Source organism: Pseudopodoces humilis, chromosome 4 (assembly GCF_049639895.1).
Source record: "Pseudopodoces humilis isolate 2021_Gansu_Grassland_sample_001 chromosome 4, ASM4963989v1, whole genome shotgun sequence".
Classification (NCBI taxonomy): Eukaryota; Metazoa; Chordata; class Aves; order Passeriformes; family Paridae; genus Pseudopodoces; species Pseudopodoces humilis.
In genome coordinates, this window is record NC_142203.1 from 34897365 (window position 1) to 34921055 (window position 23691).

General features: G+C 39.2%; 1 protein-coding gene across 4 annotated transcripts in view; it reads left to right on the forward strand.

Annotated features, from left to right (window-relative positions):
• CDC42SE2 (CDC42 small effector 2) overlaps positions 1 to 8706 on the forward strand; it is an 80579-nt gene extending 71873 nt beyond the window's left edge. For all 4 annotated transcript variants that reach the window (XM_088054525.1, XM_014258826.2, XM_014258827.2 and 1 more), the window contains 3 exons: positions 1617 to 1718; positions 6255 to 6372; positions 6804 to 8706. In XM_088054525.1, coding sequence (XP_087910651.1) covers positions 1617 to 1718; positions 6255 to 6353 — 201 coding nt within the window. In that variant the 3' untranslated portion in view covers positions 6354 to 6372; positions 6804 to 8706. The remainder of the gene's footprint in view (positions 1 to 1616; positions 1719 to 6254; positions 6373 to 6803) is intronic.
• Positions 8707 to 23691: the final 14985 nt, after the last annotated feature.

Below are 23691 nucleotides of genomic sequence, written 5' to 3' on the forward strand. Positions count from 1 at the left end.
TATTTATTTAAAAGAGAGAGAGTGGCAACTGCTGCAGACGTAAGACAATTTTAAGTGTTTTAATTAGAGCAATGTATTTTCATACAGCTGTCTAGATCATCTTTCTTGTCAACATCACAGCATATTACAGTACAGGATGGTGTAAATACAGCTTTTTTTATGGCTGGAATATTTTATTTGATTGATTTTGTAAAGTTCTTTGGAGTTAGAGAATTGACTAGTAGCTTTAGCATAGATCAGATCATTGTATTTAGCTTTTTCTAAAGAATTTTATGTGTTCCTCCTCATCCCAGCTATTCATAGCATGCAAGAAGGTACTGAAACCTATTGAAATCTGTTTTTTGTAATAGGGAGAAGGTGCAAGACAGGATTAAATGTGTTTTGTACTTGGTGGCTAAACCCTATGATGTATTCTCATAGCTGTGGGCTCTGATTCATAATGATTTCATCTGTAGCTATTGAAATTGTAGCTAGCCCAGTCGAGGCATGTACCTGCATGCCTTGAGTCTGTGTGGTCTTACAATCTCATAGCCAGTTAGAAACAGAGATCATTAAAAACAAGACTGAGTGAACTTTAAGGTAATGGGAAAGTTTCACTTGAGTTCAAGTAATTTTTTAGCTGTTAAACTGTACTTGGTACAATATGCCTTAAACTGAGATATTGGAACTGTGTTTTGTTGTTTGTTTTTTTTTTCCCAAATGCAGGCATTTTTCAGAATATAGACATACAGTGACTACACACTGCATGAGTTGCTCTATGTAAGGTTCTGGCTCTAGCCTAAGAAATGAGGATAGGGCTTTCTTGTTTTTCTCTTTTAGATGCAACACTTAGCTGGAGACAGGCAACCAAAGCAGCGTTAATTGGGGAAAATCTTTACTGCCTCTAATTTTTTTTATTGCATGTTATTAGATTACTAAAAAATGAAGCTGTGACTCTGAAAATTGAGAAGCAGAGGTTAAGCAATTCTTGCCTTCTGTCACACAGTAGAGTCCCTGAGCTGGCATTTTGCCTTACTGCTGCACTGCACCCCTTCAGCTCACAGTTGAGAATCATGCAGGCTGGAAGTTACCTTGAGTGTATGGGTTCAGAGTTCAGTAAAACCAAAACTTTGATCGAACTCAAGGCACTGTGGACATTGCCATGAAGTGTATTACAAATAGTGATATCAGGGCATGCAAATAAGAAATTCCGTAAGTTAGTGCCTTCATAGACCTTTCTAACACACTTTGACCCTTAATTATTGTTTTGAATTACTCAAATTTTATCTGATTATTTAAACACAAATATAGGCAGAAGTTACTGCATGAAATATTGTAAATACCGGTTAATAAATGTAGAATTTAGTAAGGTTGTTTACAAATGTTTTGTTGGCCTAAACTTTAGGACTGGTACCCGTGCTTGTCTGGCACACATCCTCCAAGTAAAAAGGATGTTAGTACTAGCGTTTTGGTTAACCTCAGAATTTGGTCTCTGTTTTTTGACTCTGTTGAAATATCTTAGAGAGTATGCAATATCCTTCTATTACTTAATTAGTTGAGTTAACTTCTGCATTTATGACACATACTGGTTTTGCCTTTTCAGTGAATCTCAGATGTTTTCTTTACCTTCCTTTCAGAAAAGACGACGGCGGATTGATCGAAGCATGATTGGGGAGCCGACAAACTTCGTTCACACTGCTCATGTAGGATCTGGAGACCTATTCAGTGGAATGAATTCGGTAAGTGTGAGTGGATGGACATCATTTCATATTATACATTAATATTCATATTTTTTCATATTATATGAACACTGTATTTGTATGTTGTAGCTGAAGCAATGAGTCTTTCAGCTATAAGGAAGCACCTGTATGAAACTGAAGAATGACCTGATAGCATTTTAATTCCAAGTCCTAAACACTTACATTCAAGAATATGGAATATAATTATTTTAATTCTTGTATTTATTGATAATGAATTTTAGATGCTGTATAAATTATACAGAATACTTTTTAAACTAAAAGTTCTCTCTGGTTGTATGCATGAATCAAAACAGATACATACTTGAAAATATACTCAGGTATTATATAGAAAAATCTAAGTGTGTTATAGTTGACTAGATTTCTTACCTTAAATGCCTCAAGCTGTTTTAAATATAATTCCTGTAAAACTCTGATTTACCTCAGTTTATGGTGAACACAAATTAATGTTTGGGTGTTCTTGCTGAGCTTTTTCTATATTCTGTAGCCCTGTTTGCAGTGTGAATTATTTCCAGAGCAAGCAGTGTCACAGGTAAGATTTTGTGACTTCCTGTAGAAGATAGGCACAATAAATATTTTTGGCTCTCTGAAAGTGAAAAAACAGAAGCTAAGAGAGATAATGAAGATGAGCTTATGGAAATAAATCTATCTTGTATATCTTCAGATTGCTGTGAAATCCATCTGTTTCTAAGGTCAATAATATTAAATATTGAAAACAGCTGTATGTAGATGAACAATACTTCTTGATTTTATTAATCATCTTTTAAGGAAAACATACTTGGAGATAACAAACACTTGTTGACAAAGAGGAAAAAATCTCTGTCAGACATATCAGAATAGAAAGCAGAGCTAAAAAAGACAGTTATAATATAGTAAGGGAGGTAATTTGTAGTTTCAACTAGTTTAAGTTGGTCTTATTGAGATATGACAAAGATTTTTGTAGCTCAGCATGTAATGAGGAAGGGCAAAGCTAGAAAAATCAACATCAAAAAATGCACTGCTCTGTCCCAGAAACAAAGCAGCGTGGACTGGAAATGGTTTTAGTGAAACCTCTGTAAGCAAGTTAAAAGGCCAAACACAGATTCCACTTGATAAAATTTACTTAAAGCCAGTTCCTTATTTAATGTGATATATTGCATTAATATTTAAAGCCAGTATAAATTGAAGTAATAAACTGATAATTATGTAAGCAGGTTGTTTGATTACTTTTTTTAAGCATGGGTTTTGCTTTTTCAATATTTGTTGTTTCTCCTGAGGGAACCTTCCTCATTCTTACAGCTGAGCTGCCTTATTTGAGATTTGTGTAGATGGCCTGAAGCTTTATTTTTTCACTTTCTGCCTGTTTGCCCTCACCTTTGTCTTGCGTAATACCCAATTTATCTCCAGATAGTAGGTAATTATTATTGTCTCTCTACATAAACTTTTTCATTTTGAATGCTTGAGTGGCTCTTTCTCTCCTTTTTTTTTTCTTTTTTTATTTCCATAATGTGCTGCACTAGTGACCAGAGAGATTTTTCTGATCCTAGATGAAAGTATCTGTATGTAAAAAATAATCATTCCCACTCCCCCTGCTTCAGAAGCTCAAGTCTTTACTTTCTCACACTGCATATTTTCTGCCTCTTCTATGGTGGCCTCCAAACTCATTCTTCGCATTGTAAATTCCAAGATAACAGCATTAACCTTCACATGTTATTCTGCTGCATAAATTTCCTTTGTGGTATGGACATTATATTGCTTCAGGAACCTCTTTGTGCCTTCTTTCTCTAAATAGCTTCTTTTTCTAAATAGTGAATACCTGCAATTTAATTACAGTTTGCCCATATAAATTAGCTTCTTTATTCGCTTTCTGTCTACCCCGTGCCTTTTTTCATCAGCATTATTCTTTGTTATACATCCTTACGATTCTGACTGAATGGTTTTCTGACTATTCAGAATATTTGTGAAATATTTTGCTTTTTTGTTTGCCTCCTCTGTAGAGTGCCTTGCTTCTTTGTCAGAGGTGTACTTAAACAGTAGGAGCCCTCTGTGCACTGTTTCTTGTTCATTCCCATCCCTTTTTTCCCTATTTTGCTTTCACAGTCCATGGTGAAATCTCTTTCTTCCGCTGCTTCATATTCTTCACTTCAGTCTTTGATTTAATGTATTTCATGTAGTTTCCCATTGTTTTCTTTCTCAGGGTCTGTCTGTGCTGTTTCCTAATGCTGAAAGCGGGGAGGGAAGAAAAGGGAAGAAGGAAATTTAATGACATACATAAGCAGCACAACAGTTTGCATGATCCTTAATGGGTACAATCCTCTTTCCTTTCCAGAATCTTTAAAATCCTTAAGTCCTGTCTAAATTAGACATAAGAGAAGAACCTTGCTGTTGCATATCATCAAAGAAAGGCAGTGGCATCTTTGGCTAAGAAAAAAAATACCAAAACCTGCATTTTACAGTGCAGTAAAGTTCTTGTTGCTCAAACAGCCTCAAAATGAGGGTGCTTCAGAAAGAATGACAACTTATAAGCCTACAGATGTTACACCTCTTTTTCTCAGCAATTTTAACGTTGTATGTCTCCTACAAAAGTTTTTGTACACGTAATAGCTACTGAACTGTTAATGCAGACTAGTTTCATTTGTTGCATTCTCTGTTTTAAGGGCAGCAGTCTCTGCATTTGAGACTGACACTTCCTTATGCAGTAACTCGTGTGACTCATGAACATGAGACATTAGTCTAACTTTCAGGAATACTCAGAAAAACTTACACTTTACCTTTGCAATTTGTGTTGATTTGCTGCTCTACAAAATTTCCAAGTCTTGTAAGCAAATTGTTAGGCTGAAGGGTGATGTGGCCTGGAGATTTTTGTAGTTCTTTTTGCTGGAGTCAGAGTTCATTCAGATAAAATTAACAGCATCCTGTATTCACTCTTGTGAATACATTTCTGTGTGGATTAATTATTTTCTGAGGAAAAAACAAAATTCAAACTTCATTTTTTTCCACGGGCAGCAAAAGATGCTTGGTGAAGAAGATGAGCAGCTTGGTAAAATATGAAAGTTCTTAATACGTCCTCATACACTTTGGCACGGTCTTTTACTGAGTTTGTAGTCTTTGATGTCAATTTGATGTGATTTGCACTAGCAAATTGGCTCCGAACACTGTTCTCTGAAGAAAAATAAGATGGTAATATTGCTTTGCTGTGGCTCTATCACTTACTTTAGCAGAAGGCCAAAGGATAAACTGGTTTTACATTGCACTGCTTAAATACATAAAAACACAAGTCTTTTGCATAGCCTTGCAATATGCCATATTGTTGAAGATAAAGATCAAAAAAACCCAGGCTCTTTTGTCACAAATGTTTTAAAAACTGCATGGAAGAACAAGTTTCGATGCATTCTGTACATGTGCATGTGTTTTGCTTGATGTGGAAAAAAATATGTTTCTTTTGTCTTTGTTGACAAAGAATATTGTGAAGCTGCTTGGGTATGTTTCTCCTGTGCTGTTTTAGTACAGCTTTCCAGTGATGTTTTAGGTCTCTGTGAAGGAGGCGCATAGATGAAATAATTGCAAGTGATGCCCTGCAGGCATAGCCTTGAATGAATGTTATTTTCCACTCTTTGTGTAGTTGTTATGTATGCTGTGGGATGCAGAGAAAAAAGGCTCAAACCTTTAAGATTCAAGTTGTCTTCCTGCAGGCACATGATTATTGGACATGACTATTTTGACTCATGCAACACAAGCAGGAAAGAACTATGGGTTCCTTTTCTGTTTGGTGATAGAGGCAGTGAAAGCATCAGCGTGTGTATGTCTTGAAACATGGGGCATGAAACAGGGGGCTCAAAGGGTGTGTCATATGTGTGTGCATATGTATTTTTATGCATCAGGATAAAAATACCTTCAAATCAGCTATGTTCAGGGAAGTTCAGTTAGAATGTGGTTTAAAAAATAAATGCCCATTTAAAGGAACGATATCAATTAAGGGAAGCATTGTATGTCATCACATAAGTGGATAAATCAAAAATGTTCCACAAACCAAAAGGTCTTTTTTTTGATTTAGAAAATCCTACTTTAGCCCTGTTTTAATGATCTGAATTAGTCATACAGATATTTCAAGTTGGCTATTACACATTTAACATAATGATGAACTTACAGTTCATCGTACTTGCCACTGAACATTTTCCATATAACAAGATAAATTTTAGTTTTTCAGGTGGAATCGATGCCAGTAAGAGATTTGATTTTTATTTTTTTTTTAATTAATCAAGGGGTCAGTGAAACCATGAATCGGTTTTCTTTAGGAGAGAGGAAAAAACTTTTGCCTCAGCACCACTTCTTTCATCTCTTCTGCTGAGCGTGCCCAAGTTAAAATTTCAGCAAGCCTTAGATGCACATGTCCTTGTGCAAAAGTAATGTAGTTTTACTGGTAATAAAGGAGCACTTGAAAACTAAACCTAGAGAAAAAGATAAAATTAGAAGCAAGACAATGCTACAGCTCACTGTCTTTCTTCTTTCCTCTACCCCCCTTTTTCCTTCTATTCCCAGGTCAGCTCAATTCAGAATCAGATGCAATCCAAGGGAGGCTATGGAGGTGGCATATCTGCAAATGTTCAAATGCAACTCGTGGATACAAAGGCAGGATAACCTTGGGGATAATTTACCTGTAAGTATTTCATCCTGCTTTTTAGGCACTGTTAGAGTAGTATGAAAAACAATCATACTTACAAATAATTATCTCCCTATAAAAACCTGTGTCTTTATGATGACCAATTTTAAAATCCATTCCTGAGCAAAAAATTAGATATCTTGTAAGAATGTTGATTTTTCACAGAATGGACAGGAGATTGCTTGAAGTCAGACTGATACAGTCAGTGCATGTTTTAACCAAAGATGATATTGTAGGCTGATCTTCACAGGTGAAGTCAGTTGTAAAACGAATTCCATAAGAAGAAGTTTGTGATGTGATTATAGTACCATTTTTGCAGTAGTTCCTAAGATGTATGGTGTTAAGTCAATGTATAGCAGTATTGCAGTTGGAAAATCGTCACTCAGAATTCTCAAAACTTGGTTTAATGTGTGTTTTCTGTCTTTTAGGTTTATGTGACTTCCTGTATCTTCTTTCCTTTTGCCTTGGTGACTGCTTTCTGTGCTCATGACAAGAGAAGTGATGGCTCATTGTTCACCCTTCGTGATTAGTCCAGTGAAAAGTTGCTGTTCTGCTCTGATGATGCCATTTATCAGATTGGTCCTACTGTGCCTTTCAGTGGCATGCACGCATTGGCCTCTACCAGTATCATGGACGTAGAGCTGTTAAGGATTGGTTGTCACTTTTTAGTTGTTTTAAGGCAAATTAAAGCACCAACCTTAGCTTTCCTCATTCCCCAGAAATACTAATGCACAAAATTCTGTTGCTTTTTAGTATTTTAATCTTTTCTGCATTCAAGTAGTTTAGAAATGAATGAGTTTCCCCTAATATCTTCAGTCATCTAATGTTCACCCAATTTTTGAAAGGTCTGAGACCTGCAAGCACAAATAATTATTTCATACAAAATCAACAGAGTAGATGACCGCATGCTTCGTGAGGTTGCTTTTTATGGTGGCCTGCTTGGTGCTAAAAGAAAAAAAAAATTGCTTACTGCAGATCTGAAAAATTTTGCTGTGACACCAAGTCATGCCTGTTCCTGAAAAAGGACTTGTAACTTAGCTGCTTCAGAGTTATGTCTTTATTTTAGATTTTACCCAATTGGTCTTGAAATAATAAAGAGAGAGCTTGCATTCATGAGGCATTTGTTGTAAATGTTCAGTATATTTATTTTGAAAGAGCTGACCTTGAGACTGTAAACCAGTGTAGTACCGTATCTAAGTGTTGTGGAATTGCTATAGTCTATTTAAAGCAGAAGAGCAACATGTTTGGCTGCTTCTTTTTCTTTCTACAATTTTTCTTAATTTCAACCTGTGCAGTCATTTCCAGTAGCAGCATGTCAGACTGCCTGCAATTTTGGCTGAAGAGTTTAGCAGACCTTTCTAAGTAGTTGGCAGTTTCTGTGTACTAAATATTTAGGGGCCATGGAAGTTGCTAAGAGCAACATACTAATCTGGCAGAACAGGTGCCAATGAGAACAACATACAGGGTGACTTTTTACTAAGTCAGTAAAATGCCTTTTGCTCAGGTTCCAAAGCATGTTTCTTTCACATGTTGTGAAACTGCATTTTAATATTGCACTGTTTTCAGATTATCTCTATAAATGGTCCCTTTTTTTTTCTTCTTGCTGGTGGTTTTAGAGAAGTCAATTATTTGAGGCCTAGTTACATGAAATTTTTATGGGGGAATAGCACCCAAACCATCCAATAAGGCATATCTGAGCCTAATCAAATACATTTTGATATGCAAATATGCATGTACACTGTTGTCATAAATGACTCCTTATTCTATTTCTATCCTTTCCCCGATTTCACATTGCAGCAGCTGTCTGGTTGATTTAAATATGTATGAACCTACCTAATCTTCTCTCTGTTTGTAAACAACACGTAAAATACACAGCCATGGAGGTAGTTTGCCTTCCCTAGGTTGTATTTCAGTGGTAGGTGTGACTTATCTGGTTGAATAGTTCAAATTAGGTTGGTTAGTATTCACTGATAAAGATACTGATTCCCAGTGAAATGTTCAATTGTCTGGATGCATAAACACATGGCAGTGCAGTGATACATATATTTTTTTTAGGGATTAGCATTTCCAGTGCCACTTTAACAATGACTCTTAAATATACTACAAAACTATTACAAAATTATTTGACCTTTGTTATTGGTAATAGCTTAAATTTGCTTGCCAAACCTTGCACTTGCCAAAATGTTTTCAGCTCAAAAAAATTGACATATTTTTATAACAGACATACTTTTTTTGTACATTGTGTTCATTCTTGAATGAAGTCAGTTCAGTGTTGGCTTGTAGATATTAAAAGGAAAGTATTGACTTTGATTCAATAAATGTTTTCTTTCAGTTGGTGGCCTACCCTTTTCCTTTCCATTAATTATATTTGCATTAGAAAAACACTTGCATCTTACAGACAGATTTGTGGTGAAAAAAGTAACCTATTAGTGTCAATAAATAATTTGCAGGCTTGAAGTTTTTTCATGTCACATGACCGTTTTGTTGCCAAATGGATTAAACCATAATTTTATCAGTATTATTATTACATCTAACATATATGCCAGGGGCTTCTGCAAGAAATGGAGAGTGTCTTAAAAATACTTTGGAAATCTTTCCTTTTGACGTGAAACTCATATGCGTGTTACTTTCCTGTTTGAGCTACAGATTACTATGGTGATCAGTAAAAAACTTGTCACCAGAGTATGCTTATCTGCATTAAACGTACCTGCAAGGCACAATATTGCCTTGCCAAATATCTGAGTCAATTGATTTTTATATTTGACACTCTCAAAGTTATTCCTTAAGCACTAACTTACTACTTTAAATTTCATGCCAAATTGTTCTAAAGACTGATAATGAATACTTTAGCTCATGCCAAGTCCATTAAATTGCCAGTTGAGGAAAAAAAGGCAACTAGAGGGAAATAAAGTTCTAAAGGAAAATAAAGATGGAGATAAATCCATGAGATACCAGTCAACTAAAGGGTTTTCTTTTTAAAATGCTGAGGTTATAGACACTTAAAACTGTCTACGAAGGTATATCTTGAAGACGAGATGTTCCCCTGGAAGTGCATATTGAGTGATTAAGCTTATTAAAAATTATGTGCTGGTTCTGCCAGTCATCAGTAGGATTACTTCAAAAGCATAACAATGAAACTGATTTGGACCAGTCCCATCTACTTACCCTTACAGTCCATGCTAGCCCTGACACTGGTTCGACAGCTAGCTCTTGGATACTGACCTATAGTAAAGGCTGGGGTTGTATGACCAAATTGTTAAGTTTCAACCTGGATCAGTTTCTTAGTGCATGTTCAGAGTAAGCATGGGAGTGAGTATCATGGTATCAGAGATAATCTGTTACAGGGAACATTGATAGCTTAATCTGGCTATGGAAAAGCATCACCCTTTTTCTGAATTAAAAAAAAAAAAACAACAAACCAACAAAACAACAAACACAAAAACCATCAGCAAACAAACAAGAACCAAAACCAAAACAAACAACCCAAACAAAACCATAAATAAACAAAAAAACAAACAAAATGAAAACCCACCCAAAACAGGGCATTCAGCCTTTGCAGCTGTGAATACATGTACTAGAAAGACTAATTCCTTCACATTTTGGGAGCTCTTTTTCCATGTTCTGTGCTCCCTAGCTTTGTCCAGACCATTCTGTTCAGTTTGGGGGCACAGAGCATGTTGAACATGTTGCCAAAAGAACAACCACATCATCACCAAGTCAGCCACCTTTAGGCAGTATGATTAATTTCTGCTATCAGTGATAATTCCATCTATCAGCACTGTACAAGAAATAATTTTCTACCTTCATACAAGCCAAGAGAAATAAGTTCAGATTTCAAGTAAGTTTTCTATTAAGCCTGTAAAAGTCAAAGTGCTAGTTGAGTTGGCAGTAAATTGCTGAATACCAAACTTGCTTCCTTAAATATGATGTGGAATGGTATAACCCCATTTATGAATAACTAAGTTGTCATGCAAAACGTGCATTCATTTGTAGCTATTTATGCATTTGGGTAAGCTTATAGCATTCATTGTCTGGAGACAAATTTATGGTTTGTTGGGAGTGTTTTTCAAGAACTTTGATTATGTGTTTTTATATACAAGATAGTAACAGAGCCTATCAGAAAAAAACAAGAGTGTTATGTTTGGTTTATCAGTTCTTTCAAGTGAAGTGAAAATCACTTTTGGACTTGGCTTGCTATATAAAACACCACTGGTATGCCATGACAGGCACAAAGCAGGGCTTGGAGCTCTGATAGGTAACACTGAAATTAGCTTACTCTGATTCTCCAGTAGGTCAAGAAGGCGTTGATATTTGTAAAGATCATAGTAAGCTTTCTTAGTCCAGCAAGTGACTGAGGGTAGGAGCTGTTTCAGCATGGAACAGTGAGACACCCACTATGGATACGTCACATTTCCTCAAAGTGCTAAGCAGTAAGAAAGCTTTATATATTGATATCAGCATTCCAGGAGTATTACTCTTCTACCAGTGCTCAGCATGTCAGAGTCCTGTTTCCCAGGAATATGCTTTGTTTCACCTATTCTATGCCTTCAGTTACAGGAAGGGGTTGCTGGCTTTCAGTTTTTTACATCTCTCACTAATGTATATGACTACATCAGTCTTTGTAGATCCAAATTGATTTGAAATAATCTGCCAGGCAAAATAAGCATATATTGAATTTGTGCCTTTTCGGATGGGAAGCTCCACATGAATGATGCCTGTTGATGGAGCAGTGGTGTGAGGAACCATCATGCACTACAAAGGAGCCTGGGTTTAACTTTTACACCTGCTGTCACTCACCTTGATCCCTCATCAGGGAGGTTGGCTGTTGCTGTGCAAGGCCAATTCTTAAAACATTGCCTCAAGGAAGAAAACGAGTACTGCTTGAAATTGATTTTGAAGTCAGCTTTCTTGAAATGTGGCAACTGTGGGTAAATGGCTATTCTGAAAGAGTTTTCCTTAGGAAATCATCTTACACTATCAATAAAACTTTAGAAGAACCATAAACCTTGGAAAAGAGTACTGTTTCAAAGTGGTTGATGCTAATAAATATTTTGGGACTCCACAAATTTTTTCACTTGTCGAAATTCCACATTCTGGAACAGTAAAAATAATCTCATGTATGGTATGTGTATTAAGCAGTAGAGTAATGCGGGCATTTTGTTTCACATTTATAATGGTAAAAAACATTTACAAAGGTGGAAATAAGGAATAAAAAATAACATTTCAGTAAGCAGTCTTAGGTTTGGAGGGATGGAGGATAGCGGGGAGGGCAGATATAAATGATGGGTGAGTGAAAAGAAAGAAGAATAAGTGGGGGAGAATGGTAAACTTTGACAGATGACCAAGCACTGTATGGATTCCCCATGGCATTCTTTTCAAGAAGGAGGTATTGGCAACAGCTGCAAAAAACAGCCCAGTGCTGCAAGGTTTGTTCATTTTTCACTGTTTCAGGTAGTAGGTTCCAAGACAATTACTCTTTCTGTACATTGCTATGGATGTTTGATTTCCTGCTGGCATAATCAGGGTCTGTCATAATGGGTAATAGGTGCAGTTCAGGGCAACAGGGCTGTGTGGTGAACAGAGCTGGGAAATGAGATTCCTTTTGAAAATTTTCAAAGTCCAGATTAAATAGAAACTATTTTACTGTGAACATACATAGGATGGTGAATGGATGGCCATGCAGCAATTTTTTTTTAACATCTCTAAAAACTTAGAAGTCTGTTTCCAAACTCATTTAGTGGAGCTGGACAAAATCAAGATGATACTTGGACCTACTGCTATAGATTCAAGTTCCACTATTTCATTTTATTTACTAGAACCACCCACTTCTACCTAACATCTGTCTTACATCTAACTGCAATTGCACAGATGCTGTTTTCCCCAGAGACTGCCAAAATGCACCCAGCCCAGTCCATGGAAGGGAGTGAAATTGCCATGCCATGATCTGATTTAAGAGCTTCCTTGCTCATTCTCTGAATCACAACCAGACCACTGGAAATACAGAAGGAAATACTGTGGCTAAAACAACAGCTTTGTTAAGTCTTGAACTGTGAGGTTATATGAAGATGGCTGCTTACTTAAACAGTAGGATTTTAAGCCTCTCACAACACACTTTCTCATAGAGCAAAATTAAAACTTTCTGACCTATGTAGATCAATGGCCCATACTGTCCACAATGGTGTGTGCCATAAGGAGACAAAATAATTTCTTCTCTAAGAAGAAATAGCAATTTCTGAGAGCACAAGGTACTTCTCAGCTGCTGTGTTAGAGTCCCCCTTTTTGGAGCAGCACTTCAAACACCCATCCCACAGCAGTGTGGAGGCCAGCACAGGACTGATAAGGATGGAAGTGGCATCCCAAACCAAAGTGCCAAAGCCACTTGGTGCAAAGGAGTCATAGATATTTTTGTTGGTGCTTGCAGCAGGTAAAACCTGATGCAAGTGCCATGCCCCCAGCTCAGTGGGCCTGCAGGGTCAGCCAACACATGCTGCCACAGCAGCTGCCCTGCTCAAGGGGCGGCTGGGACAGACCCAGACTCTACCAGCCTCCCCACACACTAAGTGGGGCATTTATATCACATTCCTGGGCTGCACTGCTGTCTTCCCAAGTGCAAATTTGCACAGTACTGCACTAAGAAATTCCCTTTCGAATCACATTTTCTAAGAAAGGGCACTCTGTGTAAAGCAAGTCGGGTCCTCCTCCTTCCCTGCCCCCATATAGCAGGGTTATGCCAGCACAGTCAGCTAATGGAAGGGCAACTGGAGCTGGCTATTATCAATACAATAATCAGAGCTGTCACTGCTTGGAAAATTGTGATCAAGTATGTGCAGCTGCTCATTTGAATAGCTTTCTCACTGAGGAAAGCTATCCACACCCACGATGAAAAGTCCTCCAGGGAACAGACATGCCTTCTAAATTTAAGCTCTTTAAGCAAGAAATTTCCACAGTCCTGTCCAACAAACCATGCCACAGGGCCCATAACCTTTCCCTGCCCTGTCCCATTATTTACAATGCTGATGTTCACATTAAAATATGTTTCAAAAGTTTTATTAAGTATTTAGGTAATGAGAAAGTGGCCACTAACCTCTCTGGATGGGCAACTGCTTTGGATTCCCTGTTGTCTCATGGTAAAGCAAATTTCACAGCACACTGAACTATTTCCCAGTTGAGAAATCTACACTCCAATCCTCTGACCATGAATGAACCTGCAAATAAAAATGCCTTTTTCTAATCAGGCCAAGAGAATCTGGAATCAGAGGGCTGGAAAGAGTTTAGATGATTTTAAAGAACTAAGAGTATTTTTCCATAGTTCAGGATTTCAGTGCTTTGCTTTTTCATCTGCACAACCTTTTACCCAAATGCCAGGTACAGTACATTATCTGCATTTTTATTCTTTCACTGAGTACCACTTAAGGTTTTGGGGCTCCTAAGAACTGTTTCTAGACTTCACGTGCTACTGCTGGTTTTTTGCACCTGAGGAATGTCTTAATTCTCCCACCATAAATGGCATCATAGCCGTATCTCAGTGGAATGTCAGGAATATGTAACTGGAGTTAATGAATTTAAGTGAGACTTGAAATAGCAAACGTAGGAAGAAACACTGGCCCTATATATCCACAATGCTCCTAAAGCAGTAGCATCAGCAGTGTTTTGAAATTTGTTTGGGGGTTAAAACCCTCTAAAGAGTAACAGCACTGCCACATTCTGCTTTTGTAACATAGCATCAAATGCTTGGCATCCAATGCCTTACCCTCACTTCATCAGTAATACTAATTATTGTAAGGTTACTTCAGAGCTTCCTAGTGAGATGCACACAGGGTATAATAGACACTTTGAAAAAGAAAAATTCATTTATTTTTTAGTAGTAATTATATAAAATCAGCCATCTTTTCCATAAACTAATTGCCTTGTTCTGTAGTCAGAAAGATAAGACTGCTACAGAAGCAGCAGGGTAACAAGAGAGTTCTCTGCTGCTTCAAGCAATTACCACAACATAAGAAAAAATAGATCCTCTGAGAAAAGTAAAAAGGGTCACAGCATTCTTGTCAAAAAGCCTCATTTGTTTTAATAGAAAGATTTATTTGAACAAGGACTGCAGGAATTAAGCCAGGATAGGATAACTTGTCTTACCAGAGGTCACTGCAACTTACTTTTACTTTGTGCATTTATATCAGTAAGAACACATAGAATCATCTAGTGAAAAAAGAAAGAAAGAAAGAAACTTCCATTTATAATACAGCTTCAGATACAGCTTTTAGTGACATCTATCTCAGTTATACATTTCTGGGGACACAGGAATAAGATCTGTCCTCTGCCAAGCTTCTGCAGAGACAGTCCTGTTACTGACATCTTGACACAATGGAAGAAACACTAAAATACATGGGGTAAGTCTCAGGAACTTACACAGGTAGATGTGATCTCTGTTGCTATAAGCAACACCTCCAGGGAGAGGAAAAGAATATCGATCAGAAGGGTGGCTGTCACAGTCATGACTGCTGCAACTGCAAGCTCTGTCCGCAAGGGCTGCTCATCTGGCATTTTGCTCAAACACAATGTCACAGTATATCACCAGCTCTTTGCAAGACTCAGAGCGCTCTGGCTGTGCAACTTTGCATGGTTTTGACAAATATTTCTGACTCTATGCTTGCATATGATCATCAGAGAAGCTGTTTACAACACTAAGACATCCTCTTAGTCAGCCCCAACGACACAACACTGTCACTGATGTAATACCATCTTCAGCTCTTATCTCTGAGAACAGAGGTGTGAAAAACATACCACCTGTTCTCCTTACAGAGAGAGTGATTATTTGAGAAATGCTTTTGTGAACATGGCACATGTACTCCTCAGACCTAAATGCTTCAATATTGATTTTGATTGTTTGAGATTCCTTAATCAGCAAGTGAGTTTGATGTTTGCATTCATCTATTATGGGGAGCAACAGAAAAATCCCAGCCTGCCTGGAGGTGAAAGTGCATTACAAGGTGTGTGTTGCAGAATCAGCAGTTCTCTAAAAATCCAGACCCACAGTGAAGCTATCAGCTGCTTTGAGGCTGAGCACAGGTCTCAAAAGCCTACATCAAGCCAGCCTTGGCAGCAGAGTGAGAAAAGGAAAATACAACAGCTACTGCACTTCCAGGTTCCACTTCCTTTGGTCAGGTAGAACTACCTAGATGGAGGAAAATGGGAAGAGTCTTTGGAGAAGTCCCAGACCTGGTCCCTGAAGGAAGGAACCCTTTTGAGACAGTCCTTCTGGACTGACAAATGGCAATCTGGAAAGTCTCAGATGACACAGCTATCAGCACCAGGACTCAAAGAAGATGACAGGCTATGTGACATTCATTTCTTTAAATCTTACAGGAAACTGACCTTGAACTCAGCAGCTGCCTTCAGGAGGAGCAGTGATAGGTTTGATGCAGAAGTGACTAAAGTGAAAGACATAATGGTATCTGCTGATGAACTGAGATATTTAGTCTGTTGCAGGAGTCTTTTCCAACCCTGATTTCCCCATCAAGTTTTCTCACCTTGACACATAGTCTGTGGAATCATAACGCTGAAGAAGTTTCATTGTCCAGCTCCATTCCCTCTGCTCTTGACCCTTGTGTCAGTTCACCAGCTATGGTGGGTTGACCCTGGCTGGACACCAGGTGCTCACTGAAGCTGCTCTGTCCCTCCCCTCCTCAGCTCAGGGCAGTGCAAAGAAAATATAACAAAAAGCTCAAGGATCCAGAGAAGGTCAAGTTTTTTTCCCAGGATTAGCTTCACTCCCAAATTCTCAATCTCCTCCCTTGCAGTGGCATAGGGGGACAGGGAATAGGGTTAGTTAATCACAGGTCTCTGCTGCTCCCTCCTCCCCAGCGAGATGAAATCTCACAGTCTTCTTGTGTGTGGTCCCTCCCACAAGAGACAGTCCTCCATGAATTTCTCCAACATGGGTCCTTCTCAAAGGCTGCAGCTCTTCACAAGCTGCTCCTGCTTGGATCCCTTCCAGACAGTGCAGTGTAGTGCTTCAGGAGCAAACTGCTTCAGCATGATCCCCCATGGCACCACGAGTCCTGACAAGACCTGCTTGTACATGGGCTTTCCACAGAGTTACAGCTCCTTTGGGCTGATACACCTGTTCTGGCATGGGGTCTTCCACAAGCTGCTCCGCTGTGGACTTCCTCAGGGCAAAGCCTGCAGGGGACAGCCTGCCTCATCATAGTCTTCACCAGGGGCAGTAGGGGCAGCAGAATCTCTGCTCTGGTGCCCGCAGCACCTCATTCCCCTCCTTCTTCACTGACCTTGTTGTCTTCAGTTCTTTCACTTACATATTTTATTCCTCTCTCCCAGTTGCTGTTGCACAGTGGGGTTTTTTACTGTTTCCTAATTATGTTGTCACAGAGCTGCTACCAGTATTTATGATGGACATAGCTTTGGCCAGCAGTGGGTACATGTGAGTGCCAGCTGGAACTGGCCCTGTCTGTTGGGAGCAGCTTCTGGCATCACCTCACAGAAGCCATCCCTGCAGTCCTCCCTTCTATCAAAACCTTGCTGCATAAACCCAGCAACCCCAATACACCCCTGGTATTAAGCTCTCCTTTATACCTGAAAGCTTATTTGAAAAATATGATGGAGAGACATTATCCTTTTTTGGACAAGGTGAACTGGTGACTGCTAAGCTTAATTTTCTTCAAAACACTGCATGGAACAGGTGGTATAAGATGTCTGCTACCAAAATTCATATTAAAGGTGACCTACCTCTGAGAGTATAATGATAATTTTAACTGGTGCAGAACCTCAAGGTTTCAGAGGGTCCTCTGGCTTACTGCAAGTGGTGGTGGTGGGAGTCACCATGTCTCTGTGACGTGCTGCTGCCCTTGGTCCTCTGCATTTCTCTCTGGATGAAGACGCCACAAAGAAGCTGAGAAGCACACTGACATGGTTGGTATGTAGGTTTCTCATTCCTAGAGAATAAGAATTCTTGAATCAATATCTGGATAATAAAACCCTGTATGCTTTTTTCTCCCCTTTGACTTCACTTGCCATTGCAGAATACTCTGCAGCTTCATGGAGACTTGTCTCACACAGGGCAACCCCATTTACCACTGAGCATTTGGTTGTCTGCCTTACAACAGTCTGAAGTCCTGAAAAATAATGTAAATTAAGAAAAAACCCAGTGTGACATTGCTTATCCACTAGATCCCAGACACTTGATAAACTTTTGCTACAAATCAGCTTACAGTGGGTGGTTTGGTTGAGACTGGGACTCCTGCCGTGTGTCCATCTGCACTGTGAGCCCCTCTTCCTCTGGGCTGTGCCTTTCGGCAGCACAGGCAGAGTTTAGCCCCTGCTATGATGAGCTCTGTGATGATGCTCACGGAACCCTCAACTCAAAGGGGAGGCAAAAAAGGCAGCAAAGCCCAAGTTCCCTTCTAAGGGGTAAAACAGAGTTGATTGTTTGACACAGTGCCTTATGTACCATATTACTGTCTGCTCTAATCTTTTGCTTCAGCTAAAGCTGAAAATCCTAACTGGCAGTGCCAATGGCTTTCTGCTGGAAGCCCTACCTTCTGTTGCACTGTGTCTCCTCATGTGTAGCTACGAGCCTGGCTCCCAGGCATTTTAGCACCAGTTCCATCCAGGGACTACCCATTTCCCACCAGACACACTGAAAAGAAACATTTTACTGCTCTAAGATATTTACTACCTCAGAAATATAACAGCTTCTCCGCATGTCCCTTAAGACTGTCCTAAATCTCTGAGGACCAAACCAAAGGAATAACTAGAGACAGTGCTTTTTCTTCTCTTCCCCACAGCAAGAGACTAACAAGTTTTAATAAATATGTGCATGACCAAGAAAAAAGTTACACATTTTCTGCTGCATTTGGCTGTCAGAAATAAGCCCTAGTTAGCACAAAAATATGGATGAGGCAGAAGAAAATACATTATTTAAACTATGATACTATGGTTTCCCAGCAAGTCTGGCTGAATTCTTGATCTCCTGTGTCCCCTTAGACCTGGCAAATAGCTGACCTGGCAAGCACTGTTGAACTGGTTTTTGACATCTTTGATGTCTGTTATTCCCTATAGATAAATTCAAAGAGCTGTTTGTGCGACCACCTTTATTCTGTCTAGGTGGAATAAAGGCAATTCTGAACTAGATAGGAAATATACCATTTTTGAAACATGCTGTACAAGAGGAGTGTACACAGGACAAAACAGTACATGCATAAGCATGCCTGGTTCTCAGGTTTTCAGAGCTTCATTGGCTCTAAGCTGCTTGTGAGAGTGGTTACATGAAACATTATTAAGTACTAAGGGAGCATGACTAGCTTTCCAGCCACATCTCAGGTCTTCGTGCAGTGCTTTGTTCTCACATCCCACTCCATCTTTCCTGTCCTAAAGTTGATCCTAGCAGTGTAGGATATGCAGGACCAAGATGCATGAACAGCTCAGTGCAAAAAGAGGGAGCCCCACAGAGATCACATCATATCTGCAGTAATCCCAAGGGCCTCATGCTGCTCTGATACTGCCATTTCCCTTGGGAAGGCTCCAGTCTCTCTCCACAGGGGAGTGACAGAGTGAATGAGCATTTCCCACTCTAGGCCTCTGCATTTGCTTTGCCTTGAAATGCTGCTTCATGAGGACAAGCTGGTTTCTAGCACCACATATAGAAGTTCCCTACCAACACCAGGAAAAGAAAGTTTGCCACCTCTCAACCCTAGGAATATACACCTTGTGCAACAGCAAAGCTCATACGCATGCTTCTTCAAAGAGCACATGTGAAAGCTGCCTAGGCAATCTACAGGGCATTGTTGCAATTCTTGACGAAGCCATTTACCTTGAAGGTATAATTCTGCTCAGCTACAAAGGGAATAGCTGTTCTGTGCTTCATGCAGCTCTGCTGTCTTGGCTGTTTCCTGCACACTGAAAATGGTGGCAGTGGGATTACTGCATGCATTGTTCCATCAATACACACATTGCCCAATTTCTCCCTCCCTTCACTCTGTGTGTCTGCACACCTTGGATTGTTAGAAGGTTTCAGTTAGATGTATTGTGTGATAAGGGCTGTGCTTCCCACAGTAAAGAAAAAATAAAGTTAGCACTCTGCAAAATAATAACCAGAACAAGGTATGCTACAAATATAGGGCATGGAAATTGTCACACATGTGTTCCATTTACCTATAAAATCCATTTCCTTGTGCCAGTCTGTAGCATAAAAATCATCTGATTTCTGTGCAGCAATTGGTTTCTCCCCCAACCTCCTACTTGTCCCCACGCTCCTCATACACTGACAAAAAAAATTCAGTCTTCCCGTCAACTGCATCAAACAAAATGTGACTGAAGAGACTTGAACAAAAACACCAGAACAGGAGCATTCTTAAAGCTCTGCTGTAATCTGAAGGGGAGCTCTGGGTCAGTAGCATCAGAAGGACCCACTTTCTCAAGCCTCCTCTCCTCACACGTCTGACCCTGTGGCCAGAGCTCTGGCTAGTCTGCTACTGCTGTCACCTTGTGCTCTTCATGCCTTGTCTCCATGCTCTGATAGCTCCCTTACCTTTTTCATTCACGTGCTGCTCATGGTGATTTTCTGTTTGCTCTTTGCCCTCTTTTATTCTGGTGTTGTTGCAGAACCTTGTGGTGTGCCTCCTTTTTTCCAGTTCCTCTCTGCATGACAAGAAAAAGACAGTGCAAAGCACAACTCTATTTCCTCAACCTTTGACATAGAAAAAAAGAGAGAAAAAAAAGAAAAAGTAGGGGAGAGAGGGGGAAGATTAGTGAATGAGCATATGAACAACACATCCGGAACTACAATAATAGGTACACTGTTCCATAAGTCCCATAAGTCCCATACCAGCAACAACATACTCTAGGTTTTGATAATTAGATTCTCTGTAAGTGATATCCCACAAGTCTTGCTCATATAATTAAGGTTCTTCATTATAGCAATGAAGCATTTGGCAAAAGCAGCTCTGCAGAGAAATATTTCAGCTACTAGAGCACCTTGATCTCTGGTGAAACATGTCCTCACCTCTTAGGCTAGAGTTATTTCCACAGATCGTTATCTCCTTTGAGTGAGCTTCTCTCAGGTCCATCTACTGTAAGGGAGCTTCCTCAGGCTGGCAGGTCTCAGGAAGTGGTGCAATATTGGGGTGAAAACTTAAGGGTGCCTTGATTACCCATACTCAATGTATGAGCTTTTCTTGAGTACTAAGAAGTGGTTATACACTTGAGGAAAGATGCAAGGCAGTTTTAACAGTAAGAGTTCCCAAGACCATGAGAGAGCACAGAGACTGATAAAGCAATAGCACTGAAGAGCTTTTACACTTGTATTTCAAGCATGCTGTGCAGAATATGGTGTTTTATTCAAGCCCTGGTGACCTCTGCTGCAGGCAGTAGTGTAGGGAATGTGCCTACATGTTAGAAAACATGTAGAAAACATGTTAGAAAACAGCCTCCTAAGCGTACAGTCAGTTCTTTTCCCATATTTTCTTTCTAAGGTTTTGATTCTTTAGGTAAGAGTTTTACTACGGATGAGGAAACAGCACTCCAGGAGTGTATCTCATAAGAAAAAATAAATGAGGCACAATGTAGCGGGATCACAGGACAGCTGTGAGCTCAGCTGTGAGGCTGAGGGTTGTGTGGAGCCTGATGCCAGCTAAGAGAAAACAGGGACTGAATGCAGCCTGCAGCTACTAACAATTAACTAAAATTTCTACTAAATTCAACTAAAAATTCCCAGCCTTCACAATAAAAACAAATATATGAGGACTCAAACTAAAGGAAATAACAATGGGCAAAGGCCATCAGGGATAGTTTGGCTTCTCTAATTTCTTTTCTGTCATTCATATATGGGTGAACTGTTTTAAAATTTTGTCATTATGAGCCAGGGTTGAACATCTTGGTGAAAATTATACACTCATTGGCCAGTAGCTGATGAGACATACAAGGCATCACATGCCTATATTTGGTATTCCTCCATTTGGCCTCTCTGTCTTTAACAAGACATTCTCCCTCTGTATTTAAGCTGTAGATCAAATTGAATCTGTCTATGTACAGTATGCATATATAAGCAAGAAATTACTACCAAAAGGAACTTGGCTGCTGCAGATTTGGAAAACCTGCTGGAGCACCCATTCATTTTTTTTCCATGACTCATAGCAGTAAATGCAGTACGGAAGAAATGTGTGTGATCCACATACCCTCTGAGCTGTCAGTGCTCCCATAAACAGTGAATCCTCATTACAGACACTTCTGAAATTTTTGCACACCTTCTGTGATGTTTTTGCAAGAATATGCTGACAGAAAAGTCTAATTATCTCAAAAGAGGAGCCAGAGGGTCAGAAAAATAAGTACTTCCCAAAAATGTGAAAAGTGTAGTTTTGGTTTGGTTTTCTTTTTCCTTTCCTTAGTAGCTGTTGGATTTTTTTACACTTTCAGTACCAGGCTACATATCTGTTTTAACAAATATCTATAAAGATAGTTATATCAATCTTGCCAAATTAAGTAAATCACTGCCATGTGCAAGCATGAACAGTGTAATGTTGGCTTTAAACTAACAGCAGATTGAGAAGGGACAGTTATTTTGAAGTGAAATTTGGAGAGTGTTTGTTGTTGACATTTTTGGGGACTGTGGAGGAAGAAGTGTAGGACAAAGATTGAGAGGAACTGAGTGTGGTCAGGTCATTCTGACCTTTTCTGTGTTTTTCCACTCTTCCTTTCCACTTAGAAGCAAACCCAAAATAAAAGAGCACAGCCTCCCTAGCTAATAATGGGGTTGGTACATTTCTGAAGTCTCTGCTCAGCTATAAATCTTTCTTAACTGCTCAAGCCAACTAAACTTTCAAACAATGTCAGAAGAGTAGGGTGCCGTTCTGACTTACAATCATGAATAGTGCATGCATTCCCTCAAGGACAGGCAGTGACCAACGGGACAGAGAAGTGTATTAGCAGCAATCTTCAGACTACATCTGCGATGTCATGCTTGTTAAATAATTAATATACTTAAATTGACTCTCAAGGGAAAACAAGGGCCTTATGATATCTACAAATTCACCCTGGCTCTGAATAGTCAGTGTAGCCACTGTAAGCTCTCTAGGGAAATCTGAACCAACAAAACAAGAGACAAGACATAATTTTTGGGAGTTAGATCAAAAATACAAATAATCTCTCTTTTTCACCCCCCAAAAATTTAGTGCCTTCAGGTTGTGGCATAATTTCCTGAGATAACAGGCCAAATTGGGAAGTATTTCTGCAGAAATAGTTTGTGATTTTCTTTCACCAGTCCTAAAATCATGTCAAATATAAAGGCTTTGTGCTCCCTTTCTATTCTATTACAGAATATAACCGATGCCATGAATGCAGTGAACAATAATTGCTGGATGAATAACTTTGACATCACCGTAGTTTTTTCCTCTAGGTGATAGGTGTGCCAGTCCAAGCTTTGAACTGGCACCAATCTAGCCCATAAGCCAGCTTACAGTAATGAAAGAAATACAAGCCAGATGGCTTAGTACATTGTAGGTGGCATCTGATGTAATTAAATGCTAGTTTAAAGGAAAACCACAATGGTTGCTCTATCATTCCTCCTAGAGATAGCTCTTGGGAATCCTTCCCAATGAAAAAATATTCCTTAGAAGAAAGCTACTAAAAAGTAGGAGTTAGATGAGGGAGTATCCATTACAATGTGCTTTCCCCTCTGAAAATAACCTGGCTTTCTCAAGTGTATTATCTCCTCATATTTGGTAGATCTGATGTACATTCTACTCATAATTTCTTTATGTCTCATTTCCTTATTTTACTACACAATGGTGTTAGAATAACCTCATAGCAGAGAAACCAAATCTACCTTTTCTTCTTTCTTATCCCCTTACTATATCAAGAGACCCAGTGTGCCACGTTTCTCTTCTTCAGAGGCACCAAAACATTTCTGGCCGTCCAAACCCCTTTGCTAAACAAAAAAGTGATTTTTGCCCAGCTCAGGTAGAGCCATCGATGCACAAGTGTAAGGAGTTTCTTCTAGGAGACTAAAGGAGGGAAACTGACATTTCATGAGCCCAAGTCCTAAGGCTGACAAAAAGCTCAACAAACGAAATTCTTAGTAAAAACTAAATTTTAACTAAAATAATGGAGTATATGTACAGAAAGGCAGAAAAACATTCACTTAGTACAGGCTTTATTTGTTTAGTACCTTAAGTCAGCTGTTCTGTTGACTGGCAAGTTTTTCATGGGCTGAAGCAAGCCTGCCTAATCCTGAACCTCTCAGTCAGCAAAAAAATGCTACTGCAAACAAGAGATTTAATTACTCCCAAGTATACAGAGATATTTTCCATG